The sequence below is a fragment of the Arachis hypogaea genome, chromosome 6 (assembly GCF_003086295.3).
Source record: "Arachis hypogaea cultivar Tifrunner chromosome 6, arahy.Tifrunner.gnm2.J5K5, whole genome shotgun sequence".
Taxonomy (NCBI): domain Eukaryota; kingdom Viridiplantae; phylum Streptophyta; class Magnoliopsida; order Fabales; family Fabaceae; genus Arachis; species Arachis hypogaea.
In genome coordinates this window covers 109117625-109138941 of record NC_092041.1, presented here as the reverse complement: position 1 = coordinate 109138941, position 21317 = coordinate 109117625, and the positions used below count along the sequence as shown (strand labels likewise).

At 38.2% G+C, this 21317-nt stretch overlaps 2 protein-coding genes across 2 annotated transcripts; both read left to right on the top strand.

Moving 5' to 3' along the window:
* The first annotated feature begins 635 nt into the window (after nt 1-635).
* Nucleotides 636-6260, top strand: LOC112755586 (transcription factor MYB3R-1). The gene is made up of 13 exons (XM_025803766.2): nt 636-823; nt 906-995; nt 1133-1298; nt 1399-1453; nt 1860-1917; nt 2021-2115; nt 2207-2310; nt 2459-2587; nt 2850-4623; nt 4730-5004; nt 5292-5409; nt 5509-5724; nt 5967-6260. Exons 3-13 carry the CDS (start codon nt 1219-1221, stop codon nt 6087-6089), a joined length of 3027 nt encoding a protein of 1008 aa, XP_025659551.1. The 5' UTR covers nt 636-823; nt 906-995; nt 1133-1218; the 3' UTR covers nt 6090-6260.
* Nucleotides 6261-7713: 1453 nt separating this feature from the next.
* Nucleotides 7714-10070, top strand: LOC112757770 (protein MAIN-LIKE 1-like). Its single transcript, XM_025806327.1, has 5 exons — nt 7714-7785; nt 8356-8996; nt 9212-9299; nt 9394-9930; nt 9972-10070. Exons 1-5 carry the CDS (start codon nt 7714-7716, stop codon nt 10068-10070), a joined length of 1437 nt encoding a protein of 478 aa, XP_025662112.1.
* The last annotated feature ends 11247 nt before the right edge of the window (nt 10071-21317 follow it).

Here is a 21317-nt window from a genome sequence, read left to right as displayed (position 1 = left end):
TCCCTAACTTTCTTGTTAATAATTTTAGGTTATATAATTTTTAATATTTTTATTTTAAGAATTTTGTAAAAAAAAAATATTATTTTCACAAATAGAAACAAAAGCATATAAACCAAACTGGCTAATATTTCAAATGATGTTAAAGTGCTTCTACCTGCATTTAAAACAAAGTCAAATCCTATGATAGTAACATATAAGTAAATGAGCTTAATTTTAATACAACAATAATATATATTTTTTAATATTATTGTCTAACGAAATTCAGTTACCTATATAATTTTTCAAATATTGACTTTGAAAAGTATTATTTAGTTTATAATATGTTGATATGTGATTGGATTGTTGTATGAAACTTTTATATATTAGTATAGATATTAAAATCTTTTTTTTTTAATTTAAAAAAACCTTGAACACTTAATAGGAGTATTACAAAAAAAATATATAATAAAAATAAATTTTTTAAATTAATTTATAAAATGACATCTCAATAGTCAATATATGAAATAAAATTGGCCGTTAAATATTTGAAAAAGCACACATAAGCATAACGCTTTTCCGACGTGTCAAAATCACGACCGTCCAAAGCCACAAGCACGTTACAGATTTAAAACGCATATACGGTTCGAAACTCATTCACTCGAGTCCGCCTCTTCAGTTTGATTTCCTTGTTTGAATACAAAACATTTTCCAACGTTCTATTTTTCTCTCTCTAATCTGAACCGTTTCCTTTCGTGTTGCGATCCTTGCACTTTCACTGCAATTTTCGTACTTCTCGTTTCTGCGTTTCTCATCTGGCTCTGCAATTGGATCCCTTTGTCTTCTGGTATCTTCAATTCGAACTTGATTTCGTTCGTGTTCTTTTTGTTTTCATATTTTTGGTTTTGATTTGATATCTTTTTGTTTAGATTAAATCATCAAAGTGAAGTACCCGTTGCACTGTGGATTCGTAATTTTAGAGCAATTGGATTTACATCAATAGTGAAAGAACTGTGAAGGTAAGTGTTGAAGTTTTTGTGTTGTGATTCGGATGATTGGGGATTCGCATATTCATTTTCTTTGGTTGAATTGTTTGTCGATGACGATTTCATTGATTTTTTGTTTTCTACCTGTTTCTATGTTTGTGTTTGTAAAGGAGTTGAGTGCTGCTGCTCCTTTAAGGGGGGAGTAGAATGATTTGTGATCGAGCAGGAATCGCCGCATTCTTTGTGCCATGAAACAATGAATGGTGACGGGAAAATCCCTGTTGCTCCATCGGAGGAACACATTGATGGTGCTCAGAAGAATAGAGCATTGCATGGGTAATTCAAAAACTTTGATTCTTTTTCCTTTTTTTTATTTGACTGTGCCTTCAGCATCACTCTGGATATGGAACTTATCCACCATTTATTCGAATTACAGGAGGACTACTGGTCCAACAAGGCGTTCTACAAAAGGGAATTGGACACCTGAACAGGTGAAACTTTGCATACTTGAACATGTTTACCCTTTCTTAAATTTGGTAACTTTGTTTTTGTCAGTGCTAATGCATGGTATGACTTATTTTTTTCTATGTAGTGATTGGGAATGTTATGTTTGCACTCTAAATCATGCAACTTTAACACATTATATTTGCTTTTTTATTTTTTACCCTTCTATGAGTTTTTATCATAAAAAATATATTCTACCGTGACCCATTTTCATCCAATGTGTTAGTATCATGAAGTATATTTAGGCTTCAGAATTTTGGATTTAACAAATTTTACTTGAATAGATTATAAAGTCTTTTTTAGTTTGGTTGCAATTATGAGTAAAAAAGTGTTACAACTTCCATGTTATGAAGTTCTGTCTTGTTTATTAACATTTATTCCCCTCGTCATCAGGATGAGATCTTGCGGAAGGCTGTTCAGCATTTCAAAGGAAAGAATTGGAAAAAAATAGGTATTGTAACGTTGTCAATTTGTTCTTATACTTTATGAAATTATTCATAACCTTCTTAGATTGTTCTCTCACTTGTCTAATTGCCATGTATGTCTGTTTCTAGCGGAGTGTTTCAAGGATAGAACTGATGTACAATGCCTACATAGGTGGCAGAAAGTCTTAAATCCTGATCTTGTCAAGGGCCCATGGTCTAAGGAGGTGATCTCGAGTTCTAATTTCTTGTTTGTGTTGGTCTTAATTCTTACTAATTTCAAATATGAAAATACCTGATTAATTCAAATGCAAACAGGAAGATGAAGTAATTATTGAATTGGTGAATAAATATGGACCTAAAAAATGGTCTACTATTGCTCATCATTTACCAGGACGCATTGGTAAGCAATGTCGAGAAAGGTATGGCTGTTGAAATCTACTTGTTCTTCTAATATCATTATACTATCTTTCTACTGTTCATGGGCAAAAAAAAGTAAGTTTTCTATTCAGATTATTTAGTGGATATAGCCTCATGTATGATTATATTGAACCGCTAAAAATTTATTAGGTGGCATAATCATCTTAATCCTGGTATAAACAAGGAAGCATGGACACAGGAAGAGGAGTTGACCTTAATCCGTGCTCATCAAATTTATGGAAACAAATGGGCTGAATTAACGAAGTTCTTGCCTGGGAGGTAAACATCTATTTTCCTCCCTATTGTTATTAAGCAGGTTGAAACTGAGTGAGGGATTTGGATACCCAAAGTAGTACTTGTAGGTTCTGGTATGAGGAAGAGACATAAAAATAAAGTAAACTTTACAATAAGTCAAACTTTTTCTCTTACAGGATCGCTGCAGCAATTATTAGGGAATAAATTCTGGTTTTTTGATGAGCAATAGTTAGTTGATTCTTAATCTTCTTATTTTTGTGTTATACTTTTGCTTCTGTGGAAACAGGACAGATAATTCTATTAAGAACCATTGGCACAGTTCTGTCAAAAAGAAATTGGATTCTTACTTGGCATCAGGGTTGCTTGCTCAGTTTCAATCTGCACCACTTGCTGGAAATCCTGATCAACAGATGGTTTTAACTTCAGAGATGCACTCCGTTGGAGATGGTAATGGTCCTAAGAGGACTGATAGAGAGGATGTTTCAGAGTGTAGCCAAGAATCAGCTGATTCTGCTGGATTGACTAGTAATCTTGATCTACAAACTCGAGAGGTGTATAAGCCAGAGGAAGAATCTATTCTAGGAAAGGATCATAATCTGACTCAAGCATCCTGTCCACAGCATTACTACATATCTCTTGATGATGTGGATATCTGCATCCCAGAAGTTGCTTGCCAAGATGCTTCCTCTTCTCAATTTGCTGAGCAGATATGCTCACACCAATCTGGAAATGCCCTAACTGGGGATTACCAGTTTAATTGTGTGGATAATAGTGAAATGTGTAACATGGTAAATGTTCCCTTTCAGACTGAGGGGTTAGGTATTTCAACTTTGATGAGACCTGCATCTATGGATCCTGCTAAGCCAAATAACATGTCAATATCTGAGGATGAATGTTGCAGATTCCTATTTTCGGAGGCAGTTAGTGATGGATGCTTTTCTCCCAGAGTTTATATTAAAGATGTGGACATGGTTGATTTTTCTGGATGCAATATGTTTTTATGTCAATCATGTCATATCCAGATACCTTCTCCTCGTGAATCATCTTCGACTTCACAGCTTACTTGTCCAAAGTGTTCTAACAACTTTAAAGGAAGTTCATCTTCTCAATCTTTCCCACCAGTATTTTCTGCTAGTGTTTCTAGATTCGTTTATGCTGCTGAAGACAACAAGTTATTAGGGAAAGAGGATCATCAAATTGTCTCTGGTGGACCTGATAATGTCATTTCTTCTAATGGCACATCCAGTTCTCCTTGTGTTGACAATATAGATAGTGAAGTAAAGCAAGAGCCACCAGAAACTCCAAAGGATTCTTCAAAATTGGTCCCTGTAAATAGTTTTGGTTATGGATCAAACTCTAAGGTAACTTGTTATGCAAAATATGAGAAGTTGAATGAGCATTCAAAAAAGGAAGATACAGGAACTTTATGCTACCAACCGCCCTGTTTTCCAAGCTTGGATATTCCTTTCCTAAGCTGTGATCTTGCACAATCTGAGCCTGATATGCAGCAAGAATTTAGTCCCCTTGGTATCCGCCAGCTTCTGATGTCTCCTGTGAGCTGTCTAACTCCTTTCAGGTTGTGGGACTCACCCTCTGGTGGTGATAATCTAGATGCCTTGTTTAAAAGTGCAGCCAAAACTTTTACTGGTACACCATCCATATTAAGTAAACGACACCGAGATTTGTTATCACCACTTTCAGATAAAAGAACTGACAAGAAACTTGTGACAGACATGCCATCCAGCTTGATAAAAAGCTTTTCCAGCTTGGACTTTATGTTTGATGACAATGAGAATCGGGAGGCAGATATGATTTCTCCAACTTCATTACAAAAATGGAGCATTGCTGTGTCTGTTGATGATGATAAAGAAAATTGTGGTCAAACTGTTAAAGATAAACAAGTAGAAGAGAAAAATAATTCTGCCAATTTGGACGAAAATAACAGAGAAAATGGGACTGTAAAAAATAGCTCTCAGGATAGCCTTAAGCATCAAGTTGATTCAAAGATGAAGAAGATTGATATTGACACTGATAATGATGATGATAACGATAATGATAATGTAAGTACTAAGTAGTATGTTCTATTCCTGAAAGCAAAATGTGTTTATATCTGAACTGTGCTTCTCTCTTTCAGTTGATAAATTACTCCTTTATTCTGCTTATTAGGTTGAACAGCCTTCTGGAATTTTGATTGAACGTAATATGAATGACATAGCACCAAATTCTCCTGGATTAGACACAGTTCTAGGTTCAAGTGCTCGAACTCCCAAGAACTTGAGCAATAGGAGGTTGGAAGCAGTTCCGAATCAGCGCAGTCCATGCTCAAGGGTCAAGTGTGTCCGGGCAAAGGAGCATGAAAAGCTTTCAGTTGATGTCACTTGTGTAGGGGCGACTTCAGGGAAACAAGCCAAAAATGATGGTGGTTTTGAAACAAGTAGCATGTAATCTTTAAATTACTTGTCAATTTGTCTTTTGCTATTTTTACATGTTCACTTCTTTTAGTTTTTCAGCAATTTTATGGTTAGTGATGCTGAATTATATTTTGATAACCTTCAACGACAGTAAATAACGGCTAATTGGTTTATTCTTTGTCCTTGGAGAATGCTTCTCTCTGTTGAATTTCTTTCTAAAACTCCGTTATTATGATATTAACAATGAACAAATATTGCACTTGAATTCTCATTTCTCAGTTTGTCCCCTTTTCTGATTGCCTGCTTTTTGATGCAAGATTTGGTGACACTCCTTTTATGAAAAGCATTAAATCACCTTCTGCATGGAAATCTCCATGGTTCATCAACGCAACATTTCTGTGCAGCCCCAGGATTGCTACTGAAATTGCAATTGAGGTAATGTAGGATATGTTCGATTAACTGCTCTGTGATCTTGAACTAGATTAACTACTGAAACCTTCTGCCTTGCGAAAAACAATTGAAAAACATCTACAGGATTATGGGTACTTAATGAGCTCAGGCAATAGAAGCTATGACGCCATCGGTTTGATGAAACAGATCAGTGAAAAAACTGCTGCTACATGTGCTAATGCTCAAGAAGTTTTGGAAAATAAAACTCCTAAAGCTTTGCCTAAAAATGCATCTTTAAATGACAAAGAAGGTGGTCAGGAAGATAATGATCTGCAGAAACAGCCTGCTAAGCATTCTCAGGTAGCTTCAAATGCATTGGCAAAACTGTTTTTTCCTTCCCCACTTCTCATTGCAATCCACATTTTATGGTACACAACTACACATTGCCCTGAATTGCAATGAAGATGTGTGGTTCAAATCAAATTTAGATATGCTTGTGTGTCTCTTAAGCCAAATTCTTTTTCTTAACTTGGCCAATTCTTGCATTTTCTTGATTTACCTTTAGCTTATGATGGCCGAATTGAATTTTGTTGGTTCTTCAGATGGAACGACGCATACTTGACTTTAGTGAATGTGAAACAACACCAAGCAAAGGTGATAACAGCAAATCCTCACCTGTGAACTTCTCAAGCCCTTCTTCATATTTGTTGAAGGGTTGTAGATAAGATTCATCGCCAATGGCTTAAAGGTCACCGGTTGCAAATGCTCTGAATATTTATAAAAATACATATACATATCTCTATATATAATATTTGTATTTTTTGGCATTGGCGTTTATACATTGATAAGACTTCATTAGTAATTGAAATAAAACTGTTGCCATTTTTTGCCTGTGATTCTTTTTAGTTCACCAATGCGGCAAACAAGCTAAAATGACAGAAAGATTTATGCATTGAATTGAATTTCCACTCTCCTCTAAAGCAGAGGAAATGTGTGTAGCAGTTACAATGAAAACTCTGGTGCAGAGTTTGAATGTAGCAGCGCTAGAAATGCATGTACTACTCCTTTGTCCTTCGTTTGAAAAAATGAAATCGGTACATACATCGTACATACATCGTACGCTGTTGAAGCAAATCAGTGAAGACTGAGAATGAAGATTTTTTTGATATTTTGAGAAGTAGATTTAAAACTCCATTTAATTCATGTAATTTATTAAAATGAAATTCAATTAAATCCAAATTAATGGAATTTTAATCAGTTTTCTATTTAAAATAAATTAAAGTATTGGTTTTATTTAAAATAAATCAAACTGTTGATTCTATTTAACACTCCTAGGCTGAGTTTCTGTTCTCCCTTTCAAAGGAAAACTTAGATAATGCAGCTAAAAATTCTTGTCAGGTATTTATTGAGGTGGATACTACAATGAAGAATTTATAATTGTCTTCATGTAAATTTTTATTTTTATCTTTGGATAATGATTGTATAATTAGATTTTAATATGATATAAAAGTATTGTCTTTATTTAAAATGTGGCTAAATAAATAAATCACATTTTTAAACAAAGCATTTTCATGAGAAGATATTTTTACCATTTTTATTTAAGTAGTTGTCATTTGTTGATGATTTCACTGGTAAATTGACAAGTATGCCCCTTAATTAGTTGTTTTTTGTGACAATGGCCAATGAGCCGGTACTATTCTTTAGTGAATGAGTAATGTCTAGGAAAAGACAAATAATATTATTTTAGGTCAATAATAATTTATACTTATATTTATATTTATTAAGAATTTATTCATATGAATTAATATAATTTATATTTATATTTATAAATTAGAGTAAAAAACCCAAATGAGCCAAGGGGAGCTTAGTTTAACGCAAATCAGCCAAATGAAAGTTCGTTACCTCAATCCACCAGAACTAATTTTTATATAATTCGAATCAATAAGTTTCGAATTAAATTTAAACGTAATTCGAATTGACTCAATTCGAACTAGTTTGAAAAAGAACTCATGGTAATTCGAATCAATTGGCAACGAATTATGCATGCAATGTACCTAGTAATTCGAAACGAGTAAAATCGAATTACACAAGGGTAGTTCGAAACGTATTGATTCGAATTAGTAGGAGAAGGGCAGAAGAGAGGGGTTCGAATCAAATTGATTCGAATTAGGCTCATTTGGATTTACGAAGTAAATCGTATCAAGTTGATTCGAATTACAAGGGTTTCGGCTATATAAGGAGTTCGAACCAAGTTCATTTGAATCACTTTGTCATTCTCCAACCCCACCAAATCCCAGAGAAAACGATCAACATTCGGGACGAGTAAGACCATAGCGGCTTTTTCAGGCAATGGGTGAGGATCCGGGGCGGCTTTATCGTTTGGATGGAGTTACTCATATCGCCGGGGTGATCAACGACGAGGTTAGTGGTTTATGATGTTGCGCTTTTGATGGTGGTTTTTGTTAGTGGTTAATGGTAGTGGTTTAGGATAGTGGTTTTTGTTAATGGTATTTGTTAATGGTTTTTGATAATGGTATTTGTTAATGGTTTTTGATAATGGTTTATGTTACTGTTAGTGGTTTAGGATAGTGGTTTAGGCTAGTGGTTTTTGTTAATGGTTTTCTATAGCGGTTTATGTTAGTGTTAGCGGTTTAAGCAAGTGGTTTAGGTCAGTGGTTTTTGTTAGTGGTTTTTGTAATTTACTTTTGTAAGCGGTTTTTGTTAATGGTTTTGTATAGTGGTTTTAGTGAGGGGCAGTGGTTTATGATAGAGGTATATGGTAGCGGTTTTTGTTAACGGTTTTACTTGTTAGTGATTGTTGTATTTGTTAATGGTTTTTGGACGTGGTTTGAGTTAGCGGTTTGTGTATACAATGTTGGTCGCTTGTTTCATATATGTAGCACGATTTATTTTTTGGTTGCTTATTAAATATATCGTATATGTTAGAGGTTTGTGCATCTGTTCTAATTATGCGGTTTATGTGCTGGCCAGCCTCGGCGTTGCATATCCAGCGTTAGGCGGCAGCAGGGGATGATTCTTGATGAGAGGTACGTTCCGTACTTGCAGATGGCCGGATTGTACCATCTCGCGAGACTGAACGACAGATGGTTCCGACTAGACGAGCCCCTAGTCAGCGCATTCGTCGAGAGGTGGCGGCCTGAGACGCACACCTTCCACATGCCGTTCGGAGAGTACACCATCACGCTTCAGGACGTCGCATACCATCTGGGGTTGCCAGTGGATGGAGATTACATCAGTGGTTGCCTGACAGACTTCCACCTTTACATTGAGGGTGGGAGGCCAGCTTGGCAGTGGTTCCGTGAGTTGCTTGGTGTTTTACCTCCCGAGAACCAGGTGCAGAAATTCGCAGTCAACTGCACGTGGTTCCAAGAGACATTTGGAGAGTGTCCAGACGGGGCTGATGAGGAGACAGTTAGGCGCTTTGCCCGTGCCTATATCATGATGTTATTGGGGACGCAGCTCTTTGCCGACAAGTCCGGTAACCGTATACACATCAAATGGCTACCCTATGTTGCTCGGCTTGAGGAGATGGGTCGCTACAATTGGGGATCGGCGGCACTAGCATGGTTGTACCGGTGCATGTGCCGGGTCGCCAACAGACATGTCGTGAAGTTAGCTGGCCCTTTATAGTTACTGCAGTCTTGGATCTTCTGGAGGTTTCCTTCTTTTAGGCCGACTGGGTATGATGAGCTTAGCTAGCCCCTTGCGTCGAGGTACCGTTATTGTTTTGTATTATGTATTCTTATTGTATTTATTTTCGATTATGAAAGCAATTTCATTGTAGAGTGAGTCATGAACACATTAGAATGTTTAACCTCTTACGCAGATGGTCTGGTTACAATCCTAGGATTAGCAACAAGGGACCTCGGGTACAAATGGCTCGCCTGAAGATCGACTTGTTACAGCCTCGGGATGTAAGTACGCTGAGCCCGTATCTATATGCAGTCGTTCTTTCAGTTTATATTGTCTAACAGAACTCATAATATGGTTTTATCTGGTTTTTTTCAGTTCGTTTGGATGCCCTATAGCGCACTCGACGTCATCCAGGTTGTCCATCCAGAGGTATTGGAGCCTCGGCATACGATGTTATGGCGGTGTAGGACGTCCCTGATTTATTTTGCGGTGGTCGAGTGGCATCAGGTTGATAGAGTTTTACCACAGTTTGGGGGAGTCCAGCCCCTACCGCGTCCCGCCCTGAACATCGACTTTTTTATGTCGAAGGACGGGAGAGGAGGTGACCGTTGGTTCCCGGCGCACTTAGCTGAGTGGCATCTTCACTGGCAGGAGCGTGTGGAGCACATTTTACAGTTCGACATCGTGCCCGACCCCGGTCCCTCGCATGATTTCTTGACATGGTGGTATCAGCACGGAAAGAGATTCCTGTCGCCGGAGATGTTATTGGGGGATCCTAGAGGTATTCCTATTCCGGATGAGGCGACGCAGAGAGGGGTGCAGGTTGAGTACCAGATATGGACTGAGTCGACGATGTTCCTGACAGACGTCGTATTGAGAGGAGAGCACGAGTCGGGACACGTCGTAGCCAGCGTAAGTGGAATTGGGTGGATCATGCTATGGATGATGTCCAGGACGCAGTTAGGGGTGGTGTGAGACAGCGTGGTCGTGGAGGCAGGAGGAGGGTGCCTGCTGCTAGAGAGGGTGCCCATCAGGCTGGGGGGTGCAGCTAGAGGAGGTGATGTTGCGGGGGTTGATAGGGCCCATCAGGGCGGGCATGATGGTGAGTGTCATGGATCTGGTATGGGAGATCCCACGACTGACACTGGGGCTTGGGGGTGGACCTCTTGGAGATTATTTCGTAGGTGTTCCCGGTCACGATCAGACCCTTCAGGAGAGTACTCCATGGGTGAGTCCGGGCTCGATGTTTCCAGACTTCATGACTAGTGAGGGCATTGTGGCCGAGTTCGGTGGACCGCATTTCCTTGAGGATATCCGGACCATCATGCAGGAGGATGAGGCTGCACCAGAACGGGTTCACATGACAGGGACACAGGCACCGCTAGATGTAGATCTGAACGAGCCTGCCACGGTGCCTCCTGCGCATACTTTTGCCATGGGTGGGACACCAGCATCGGCCCATACTTTGGGGTCACATTCAGTTGCTGGCCCGTCATCATCCAGACCGGTGCATGTTCCGCCCAGGACCCCGACACACCCAGTTCCGGAGGACAACGACGACTCGATTGATGATCAGGAGCCACTTATACGTAGGGGTTACAGGACACGGGTGCCACGCCGTTGTGGCACGGGGTCACACCTATTTAGATGATTTATGGATTGTGGTGTATGTCGTGTTGTTATGTTTCTATTATGTACCTTCATTGTTGGTTATCAGTGTTATCTATGGTTTCCTTAATGTTTTTGTTCATCAAACAGTTACTTTGATGTTATGTTATGTTTTATCAGTCATCCCATCAGATAGTGTAGTTAGTTTTGGTAACTAAATTCCATAATTATAAAGACATTCAACATACATACGTGGTACGAATTACAAGTTCCATCACTTATAGAATACAACTTAGTTTAACATACAACAATGGTTGCTAACTGAAATAAAATACATGTGCTGATGGTAAAAGAAATAAAAACAGACAAACCAACTCTCCCATTAATTCCCAGCAGTCACGCTGGGTCCTCCGGCGTGTGGACAACTACGACGAGTGTGTCCTGGCTGCCTGCAGAGGCCATATCTCTTTGGCTGGTTCGGATCTGCATCATCCATGTTGGTGCGAATGCGTGTGGATCTTGGACGACCCTCCCTCGCACGCCTCATGTTCGGATCCGGTATAACGGTTGGCCCGGCATAAGGTGGCCAGAAACCCTCCGAAATGGGTGGTGTAAATCCCATCTGATAGACACCGAAAACGGAACTAAGGCGATAGACCTGGTGGACGTAAGGCTGCCATGTAAGACGTGAATAAGCACAGCAGGCCAGTGCGTGAGGACACGGGAAATGAAGTGCTTGGAAGTATCCACAATCACAAGTCTTAGACCCTAGTGAAACCCTGTACGTACCAAGTGAGAATGAACCTGTCGGAGTCGTCTCAGCCACAGTGTACTCCGAGTTATCCCTGTCATAAACAGTCACCGTGAAGCACCTGGCTGTCTTCAGGTTGGCCTCGATACACTTTACTAAGTATTGACTGAATTGTTGTCCAGTACCCATCTGTGCCTCGGCCTCCCTACCTTTACGGACAAATAGCTCAGCCAGCCTTCCGTATGTGGCCTTCACCAGCGAGCAAACAGGGAGGTTTCTTACCCCCTTAAGGATTGAATTGACACACTCCGAGATATTCGTCGTCATGTGCCCGAATCTCCGACCCTCGTCACAGTACTGTGTCCACAACGAATACTCAATTCGGTTCGCCCAGTCACACATTGCCGGATTCTCAGAGCACAGAATGTGAAACCAGTAGTCGAACTCCAATTCAGTCTTCGCATACGCGGCGTTAACAAGAAGCCTCCGGGCGTCTTTTCCCTTGAAGGTCAGGGCGAAATTCGTTGCCACGTGTCGAATACAGAAAGCCCTGTATGCAGCCGGAGGTAGCCATCCCCCATCGGGAGCCTCGAGGGCTGCCTTGATGCCGTTATGCCTATCTGAAATAACTAACAAACCCGGTTGAGGTGTCACGTGCTCACGGAGGTGGGAAAGAAAGAAAGACCATGACTCAGCATTCTCACCCTCAACTAGTGCAAATCCCACGGGGAGTATGTTGGAGTTTCCGTCCTGTGCAATCGCGACTAGCAACGTTCCCCCATACTTGCCATATAGATGGGTGCCGTCAATACTCACCAACGGCTTGCAATGACGGAATGCCTCGATACAAGGGGGGAAAGTCCAGAACAGCCTATGAAAATAAGCCTGAGACTCATCATGCTGTCCCCCAACTCGAACAGGGCAAGTCCTTAGGACGGCTACAGTGCCAGGCATCGTCAGCTGAACTCCTAACACCCACTGAGGGAGCTCGTTGTACGACTCATCCCAGTCCCCATATATCACGGCAACGGCCTTCTGCTTCGCCATCCATACCCTCCTGTACGTTGGCCTGAACCCAAAGTGTGCGGCCGTGGCATTTTGAAGCACCTTGATGTTGACGGCGGCATCAGCCCTTACCATCGGCATAATGAAGGTCGCTATCACATGGTAGTCCAGACTCCTATGGTCGCTAGAGATGGAGGTGGCGAGACAGGTATGCGGTCCGTTGTACCGCTTCACTTCCCAGATGCCCTTCCGCTGTCGGAGGCTCAACCGAATCAACCATGTGCACCCATTCCCAAACTCATAACACTTTCCCACATACTTGCGGTAGTCAGACTCAACGACCTTATACTGGACCCCTCGACGGATGCTATAAGTCTTCACACTCAACAGCGCCTCATCTTTATCCTGAAATTGTTGGCCAACCTGGAACTCCGTCATACCGGCAGACCCTTCCGTATCTCTGGCGCCAAATCCATAGGCCTGCAAAGGATTTTTGACCTGCCTCATGGCATCCATGTCCAACGATGAAAAATGGGGCGGGTACTGCTGTGTGCCAGAACTAGATCCACCTGTAGCCCTTCTCGGATCAGTAGTTCTAAGATCATCGCCGCTGTCATCAGCGATCATATCCGGCTCGACGTCATCGTCATCTGCATCATCAAACAAACCCTCACCAACACCAGCCGGTGTAGGACAATGCACTTCGGTGGGAACATGTTCCGCATATCGAGCCTCGTCTCCAATAGTGCCGCTCAGATCAACGGCAAACGAAGGGGAGGCAACAGGCTGCATCGCTGGCTCAGACACAGGAACAGAGGATGAAGCAACCGCAGGTCTCGAGCTCGAGCCCGCAACCGCGGCTATAGTATTGGCATTCCGGTTCGAACCACCCGAGCTAGATACCACATCAACCAACTTTGCCAACAACTCTGGTGTCCTTACCTTGGGAAAATGCCTACGACAGAGAAACATAACCTGCAAGTCCTCATCACTCCCGATCGTGAAACAATCATACTTCACAGTATCATGAAGCACCGCCGTTGGAATGCGATAGAAAAACTTCTTAACCCTTTTAACTCCTTCGAGACCAAGCTTCTCCAGCACAGAGCTAACAAGAGCATCGTAGGTGGTTGTCGGCATCACGATAATACATAGGGGATCCTTATCAGTAAACTTCACGCCAGACCGAGTTTTCCTCTTAATCGACCCTCTGTGATGTACCAGCACTAGGAAACTATCCTCACTACCCATCTCACCTCTTTGTTGAGAGCAATGTGAGTTCACAGCATATATATACAGCTCCGGTTCATTGTAATTCAAATCAACTAATTTCGCACTATATATATATAATTCGAATCAATTGGATTCGAATTACAATTCCTACATAATTCGAAACAATATGTTTCGAATTACTTGCTTGTTCGGCCTAACCTAGTAATTCGAATTAAGTTAAATCGAATTACTCTACTATAATTCGAAACAATATGTTTCGAATTACATTATTCTGTTGCATGCATGTAATTCGAGTTGACTCATTTCGAACTACATGAGAGTTTAATTCGAAACGATTAGATTCGAATTATATAGTAATTTGGTTCTGGTTGATTGCTGTCTAGGAATTCTGTTTGGTTGATTTCCGTTAATATTTCACTCCCATGGCTTAAACACGTTTTTTGCCCTATAAATTAATAAAATTTATTTATTAAAAATAGTTTAATATTTATACTGACCAAATAATTAACATACCAAAAAATGTGATGTGAACCAATTAATTTTTTTTAATATTTAAAAAAAAAAGTAGTGTAATATTGATAAATTATGATTTGGTGTATAATATCAAATTATAAGATGTTATTTTGAATTTAATGAAATCGTAAGTAACCCTTTAAATCAAATCATTATTAACAATTTCATTGTTACAAAAATTATCCTAACATCGTTAGATTTAAGATTTATAAAGCACGGACATTTGGTTGAGCTGTCGGACACATTTTGAATACGATACTCATCGACACTCGTTCGACATATGTGTCCAACTGTGTCTTAATAAAAAATAAAATTTTTTTTCCAAACACACTTGGACACACTTAAATACCATCACATGTCAACATGTTCAGCCTTATTTTTAACATGTATTCTTAAAATGAGTTTAAAAATTATATATATTATTATTTATTAAAACAAAAAATATTTTAGATACTTTTATATAATTAAAAGAAGACATTAAAGACAGTTAAAAAATTATTTTATATTTTAATACCGATAAAATATAAAAATTTCATTGTGATTAATCTAAAAAAGACTTTATATTCTATATATATATATTGTGTTTTTATATCTTATAAAATTTTAAAATTCGTATATATATGTGTTCTGTATTGTATCGTGTCCTATATCTGTATCAATATCCATACATTATAGATCAATGGTAGAAAGAAACATGACACAGATGGTTAATAACGATTTGTAGAATGACGGCATATATTCTCTCTTTACGTATACAATTTATAAAAATAAAATTAAAACATCCATCTTTTTTCAGTTTTTTTTTATTATTATCAACTACAAAATCAAAAGCACAAATACTTCTAAACAAAACCTAACCAAACGGCCGCATACCTTTTTTTATAATTTTATCGGATTTGAATTCTCTAAATTTTGAATTTTATTTTAAATAATAAAGTGTAATTTTTTATCATTTATTTTATAAGTGAAATTAAGAAAAAATATGAGAAAAAAATTATTTAAGAATTAGAGATCACACTTTATCTTTTAAAATAAAAATTTAAAATTTAAAAAATTCAAATTCAATTTTATCACATCATGTAATCTTTCATATAATCTAAGTAAATAAAATAGATTTTATATTCTTAATTAAATTATAAAAATATAATGAATGTTCATATAAACTAATGAATGTTCATATAATGAATATTCATATTAAGTACGATTTTTTTTTTGTGAACAAAGAGTTAAAAGTCTAATCTACACATAAACTATATTAGGAGGATGAACCATCCCAGAAACATCATTAAATAACAAAAATTCTATCCCAATTGAAGGAAAGTTTTAGTATTGAGTGAAAAAGTGTTGCTTAAAACTAAGGTGAAATATAATTTTGGTCTTTAAAATATAGGTTAAAATACTTAATTTTTATTCTTTTTTTTTTTCCATAACAGCAACATCTTTTCTTCTTTTTTTTCTTGTTCATTACAGCACCAGCAACAACAATAATAAAATTAAAAACAAAATTAATATAATACATAAAAAATAGAAATATAAACAGAACTAAAAAATAAATCTATATTTCAAATATCAAAGAATCAAAACACTAAAAATCAGAAAAACAATAAAATCAGAAGCACAACAACAATAAAATCAAAGTGATGGTTTCAGTGGCTAAGAGAAGGGGGGGTTGAATCTTAGCCCCATTTTTTCCGGTGCTAACACTTGCTGAACTTCAGAGAAGACTTTTCTGTTTTTGCTCGTCACTTGACACGAGCAACTTTGTTTTGTCTCGTCCCTTGCCACGAGACTTTTTGTTTTGTCTCGTCACTTGGCACGAGATAATTCGGGTTTTTGCTCCTGTGTAGTAGAAAACAGAAATGGAGTAGAAAGATAAGAAGATTGCACTCAGATATATCCTGGTTCGGCTGCTAAGTGCAGTGCAGCCTACATCCAGTCTCCATCACAAACATGATGGAATTTCACTATAATCAATCTGATTACAACTTGTAAAGTGCTAACCCAACTTACAAGGGGATTCCCACAGAATCATGATACACAACATAGATGAACAAAGGAACTCTAAGACATCTATGACTTTTCTTTTAATTTTGCACTCTCTGCCTTTTTCCGCTCTATGGCTTTTTCATACAAACCTCACTGTTTGCCTTTTTTCCATGAGACTCAAGACATGACAAAATTAAACAGAAAAATACTAAACAGAATACATTGAAGGAGAAGAGAAAACTGTTAGCTCAGGTAGCTCTGAGAACTCTGTGCCTTGCACTCTCAAATTTTCTCCTTGCCTCAAACAGTGGTTGTTCCCCCTTTTTAAAGAAGGGGAAAGCCTCCACACTTGAAGCCAAAACCGAACCAACTTCTTCCTCCTTCAACAAACACAGAACCGGTTCGGCCACTAAGAGAGAGAAGAGATAACCATGCATTAACCAACATGCAATTACCTCTAGTCCTTTCTTGATCATCACCCTTCATCAATCCGGGCTCTCCATCCTTGGCTTCCTCTCCAAGATGGATTTCTGGCCCTTGATGCCTCATGATGATAATGACTTCATCTGCTTCAATCTCTGCCTTCAACCATCACTTCGCCACTCTAGCTACTCCCTGTGGTGGTTGAGCAGAATCAAAGACAAGCCATGCTTCAAGAATCTCCTCTAGCTGGCCGAATCTTCTTCTTCTATTTTTGAGCATAAAAGGCTCAAGATAGCCTCACCAAATCTAACCGCATTTGGTGAATATCTTAGCCACAGCTCACTTTTCTTTTTCTTTTTCGTGCCATCATCATGATGGTCTTGTAGCTTGTTCTCCCTTCCTTTCGGTAGCTTACATTTGCTTCCATGGCTGCCAATATTTTCTGTGCAATAACCGAAGAGAGAAAGAGATGAGAGAAAAATAAAGAATCTGAAGAAAAGCAATGTAGAGTGGTTAAACACATTAAGAGCTTGCTTTTACTTCCCTTAGAGTGGCGTGCATAGTCATAATAGCCATCAAATCAATCTTCTCTCTCTTTCTTGTGTTTCCAATGCATTAAATCAAATTTGAATTCCATCCAAAGTGAGAAATGGAATCCGTTGGAGGCAATGAACCAATTTTCTTTGCTTCTTGGGTTCGGTCATGCATGGAAACATTCATCAAAATTGAATTTGGGCTTTGTGACATTATAATCAAAGCTGGCCCATTTAGATAACATTTGCTTTCCTGATAAAGTTGATTTCGGATCAAGCATGGAAAGCACACAAGAAAGCATTTGTTTGGGCTTGCAACACTAATATTTATTCTGACCCAATTATAACTAGCTTTAATTGCAACAGTTGGGCTTTGTTAATTTTCTTTTGTTTCGGCCCAGCACAAAATCTGCACAACAAAATTATTAATTAAGCATATATGAATTAGGATTAAATTAATAATTTTGTATTTAAATATTTTAATAATGTTTGTTCATCATCAAAATTAAATAAGAGTTTTCCAAACTCATCAATCTCCCCCTTGATGACAAACATTATTAAAATTGAAATGGAAAGAAATTTAAAGATTGAGTAAGGAATACTCCCTTTGATTTTGAATTTCTCCCCTTTTCAAAATGTCACATGGCTCCCCCTTAATATATGCTATTTTACCAAGGGAAGCACTAACCTGTAACATTTAAATCAAGCTTCAAGTAACAATGTTATTTAGCAAATTTTATAATGCTAAATGCTTGATTTATGAGCAGTTTTAATTGATAATCAAAACTCATTTGATATCATAAACTGATTTACTGCTCAAACTCAAAAGGTATCCAAATATTTTTCAAACATTTTCCTGTTTTAGGATATCAGAGCAAAACAACATGATGAAAAAATATTTGAAGAACAAAACAAGGCAGTTTTGATATTTTACACAAATTAAAGAAACTGCCAAAAATAAATTTTTAATCCAACAAGTTTATCAATGATGAATCAATCAGCCAGGCATCAAAATAAATCAATCATTATAAACCAAATGACAATTAAACTAATCATGATAAACCAAAAAATGCAGTGCAGTTCAAACAATAATGATCAATGCAATAACAACATGCAGTAAAACTAATGCATTAACAACATGCATTCTTTGAACAAGGGTGATCATGAATTTTCAAATGAAAATTTCAACCCCTGTTGCCCTGTTTTTCCAGCTCCTGTTTCGTTCCAATTTCAATTTTGGAACCTAAAATTCCTCCCCCTTTTGTCATCAAAGGGGCACCTGCACAAATCATGATTAACATAACTAAAAGTTCAAAATAGCAAAAGTGTATCATAGTATCGATACAATCAATTAGAAGGTCAAACATGAACCAAATAACATCAGAATTCACATAAGACATCAGATAGATTGTACTCCTGATTCAGAATCAGCATTCTTGTTACCATCTCCTTCTCCCTTTATGAATGAAACCTTATTCTCAACATCTTCATTTGTTAGATCGACTCTAAAATATTCAAAGATGCAGGTGAGAAACATCCCATATGGAAGATTAGGCCTTTTTGAACTCTTGACAGATTTCCACATGTGCCGTATCATAAGGTATGCAAATGATATTTGAGATGAAGTAACAAGAGCAAAAAGGACAAGAAAGTCAGACACTGTTACCCGATGGCGTGGAACACTTTGTGGTATGAGAACATGAGATATGATCTTATAAAGAAGAATTGTCTTATCTGGACCAAGTTCTCTGAGAGTTGGTGCCGTACCATCCATTTTGGAGAGACCTTCGCAGGTGTGATTTAAGGCCATCTGGTAGGTGATTCCAACCTGTAAATCCCATTTCTTAGACATGTATGTTCTTGGTCCTTCTTCTTTGTAACCTAGAGCCATCCCAATGGTTCCAGTATCAAGAGTGATATGACGCTTCTTCACATATGAGTGGATTGTGCCATCAATAAATCTCATGTTGGCGTAGAACTCACGGACTAAACATGGGTAAACTGGCTTCCGGATGTGAAGCAGAGGAGTCCATTGAAGATTATCAAACAGAGAGGAGACATTGATCCTTTTGTTGGAGAGTGAGTCTAGGCTGACTAGATATGTAGCACAGAGTTCGCGTTCTTTCAAAACTTCATTGTGGAATTCATGGGAAGCACATGAGTCGAACCTAGATGGATCATAGTGAGAATGTGGCTTATGAAACCTTTTCTTGAAATCCCATGACTCTAAATTTGCTGGCTCCTTGGTGTCATTCAAAGCAATCCCTTTAAACTTCTGAATGCTTTTTTCGGGTGTGTCCTTTTTGTTCATGATAATGAGAGTAAAAGGGTAGAAGATGAGAGAGTGAATTGAACCTAATTGTGTGAGAGAGGATGGATGGAATAAATGTTGAATGAAAGGAGAATATGAGATAGTTAATGCACAAGGTGGGTGATTAATGACCAGGGTGGTTTCCAAAAAGATGGTTTTCTTATATCAAGGGATTTGTTGAAAAAGAGGGATTTGATTTGACCTATGCTTCTTCCAAAAGATATGATAAGACAATCAAGAGATTTTGTGGATTTATTTTTCAAACAAAATGGGAAACTAGCAAAACTGTCATGGTGGGGTCAAGAAATTTTGGAGGGGCCCATAAAATTTGAACTCTGCGTTGCCTCCCCCTTGACCACAGCTCTTCCATTATGCCATTTATTTTCATCTCGTCCAAACCTACGAGCAAAACTAAACAGAGTCAAAAAATCACAGATTTTCAATAAAACTTAAATCAAACATTCCCAAACTTTTTCTCAATGTACAGAATCTGTCTTCACAAAGAGGTTTTGTAAAAATATCAGCAATTTGGTCTTCAGATTTTACAAATTGAATATCAATAGTACCCTTTTGCACATGTTCCCTAATAAAGTGATATTTTATCTCAATGTGCTTAGTTCTTGAGTGCAGAACAGGATTTTTTGAAATGTTTATAGCACTCATATTATCACAAAATAAGGGTATACTATTGATTTTTAATTTGTAATCTTCCAATTGTATTTTTAACCAAATTAATTGTGAGCAACAAGCAGATGCGGAAACATATTCGGCTTCAGCAGTGGATAGAGCCACTGTGGCTTGTTTCTTGCTTGACCACATGTTGAGTGAACTTCCAAGGAAGCAACACATGCCGGAGGTGCTCCTCCTATCCACTCGATCTCCCGCATAATCTGCATCACAAAAACCTACTGCACAAAAGTCATCAGATTTAGGATACCATAATCCATAATTACAAGTTCCCTTAATGTATCTAATGATGCGTTTAACAGCCGTAAGGTGTGATTCTTTTGGATGTGATTGAAACCTTGAACATACACCCACACTTTGGACTATATCCGGTCTAGAGGAGGTAAGGTACATGAGTGAACCTATCATTCCTCTATACCTTGTTTCATCCACATCTTGGCCATCATCATCTTTTTCAAGTTTAGTATTGGGATGCATAGGAGTGCCCATTGATTTGGAATTTTCTAGGCCAAACTTTTTGATAAGTTCTTTTGCATACTTTCCTTGGTGAATAAAAATACCACTAGGAGTTTGCTTAATTTGGAGGCCAAGAAAGAAAGTAAGCTCTCCCATTAAGCTCATCTCAAACTCACTAGTCATGAGTTTTCCAAACTCTTCACACAAGGAAACATTGGCCGAACCAAATACAATGTCATCAACATAAACTTGAACAAGAAGGATATCATCATTAGATGCTTTAATGAATAAGGTAGTGTCGGTGGTTCCCCTTTGAAAATGATTTTCCAACAAGAAGGCACTAAGCTTTTCATACCAAGCTCTTGGAGCTTGTCTAAGACCATAAAGAGCATTAGTTAATTTAAAAACATGATTTGGAAATTCTTTATGTTCAAAACCGGGGGGTTGAGCCACATACACTCCCCTATCAATAAAACCATTAAGGAAGGCACACTTAACATCCATTTGAAACATTTTGAAACCCTTATGGGCAGCATAGGCAAGAAGCAACCTAATTGCTTCCATTCTAGCTACCGGAGCAAAAGACTCATCAAAATCAATACCCTCTTCTTGATCGTAACCTTGGGCCACTAATCTAGCCTTGTTACGAATAACTTGTCCATCCTCACCAAGTTTATTTTTAAAAACCCACTTAGTACCCGTTACCTTCTTACCATCCGGATGAGGTACTAGTGTCCAAACCTTATTCTTGTCAAATTGAGCAAGCTCCTCTTGCATTGCTTTGACCCATGAT

Bases quoted from the DNA above. Each gene is read 5' to 3' on its own strand.
- LOC112757770 (XM_025806327.1), top strand. From the start codon at position 7,714: ATGGGTGAGGATCCGGGGCGGCTTTATCGTTTGGATGGAGTTACTCAT. The intron at 8,997-9,211 runs GTTAGCTGGCCC...CCTCTTACGCAG, and splicing joins GCCAACAGACATGTCGTGAA to ATGGTCTGGTTACAATCCTA. The intron at 9,931-9,971 runs GTAAGTGGAATT...GATGATGTCCAG, and splicing joins CGGGACACGTCGTAGCCAGC to GACGCAGTTAGGGGTGGTGT.
- LOC112755586 (XM_025803766.2), top strand. From the start codon at position 1,219: ATGAATGGTGACGGGAAAATCCCTGTTGCTCCATCGGAGGAACACATT. The intron at 1,454-1,859 runs GTGAAACTTTGC...CCTCGTCATCAG, and splicing joins GGAATTGGACACCTGAACAG to GATGAGATCTTGCGGAAGGC. The intron at 2,588-2,849 runs GTAAACATCTAT...CTGTGGAAACAG, and splicing joins ACGAAGTTCTTGCCTGGGAG to GACAGATAATTCTATTAAGA.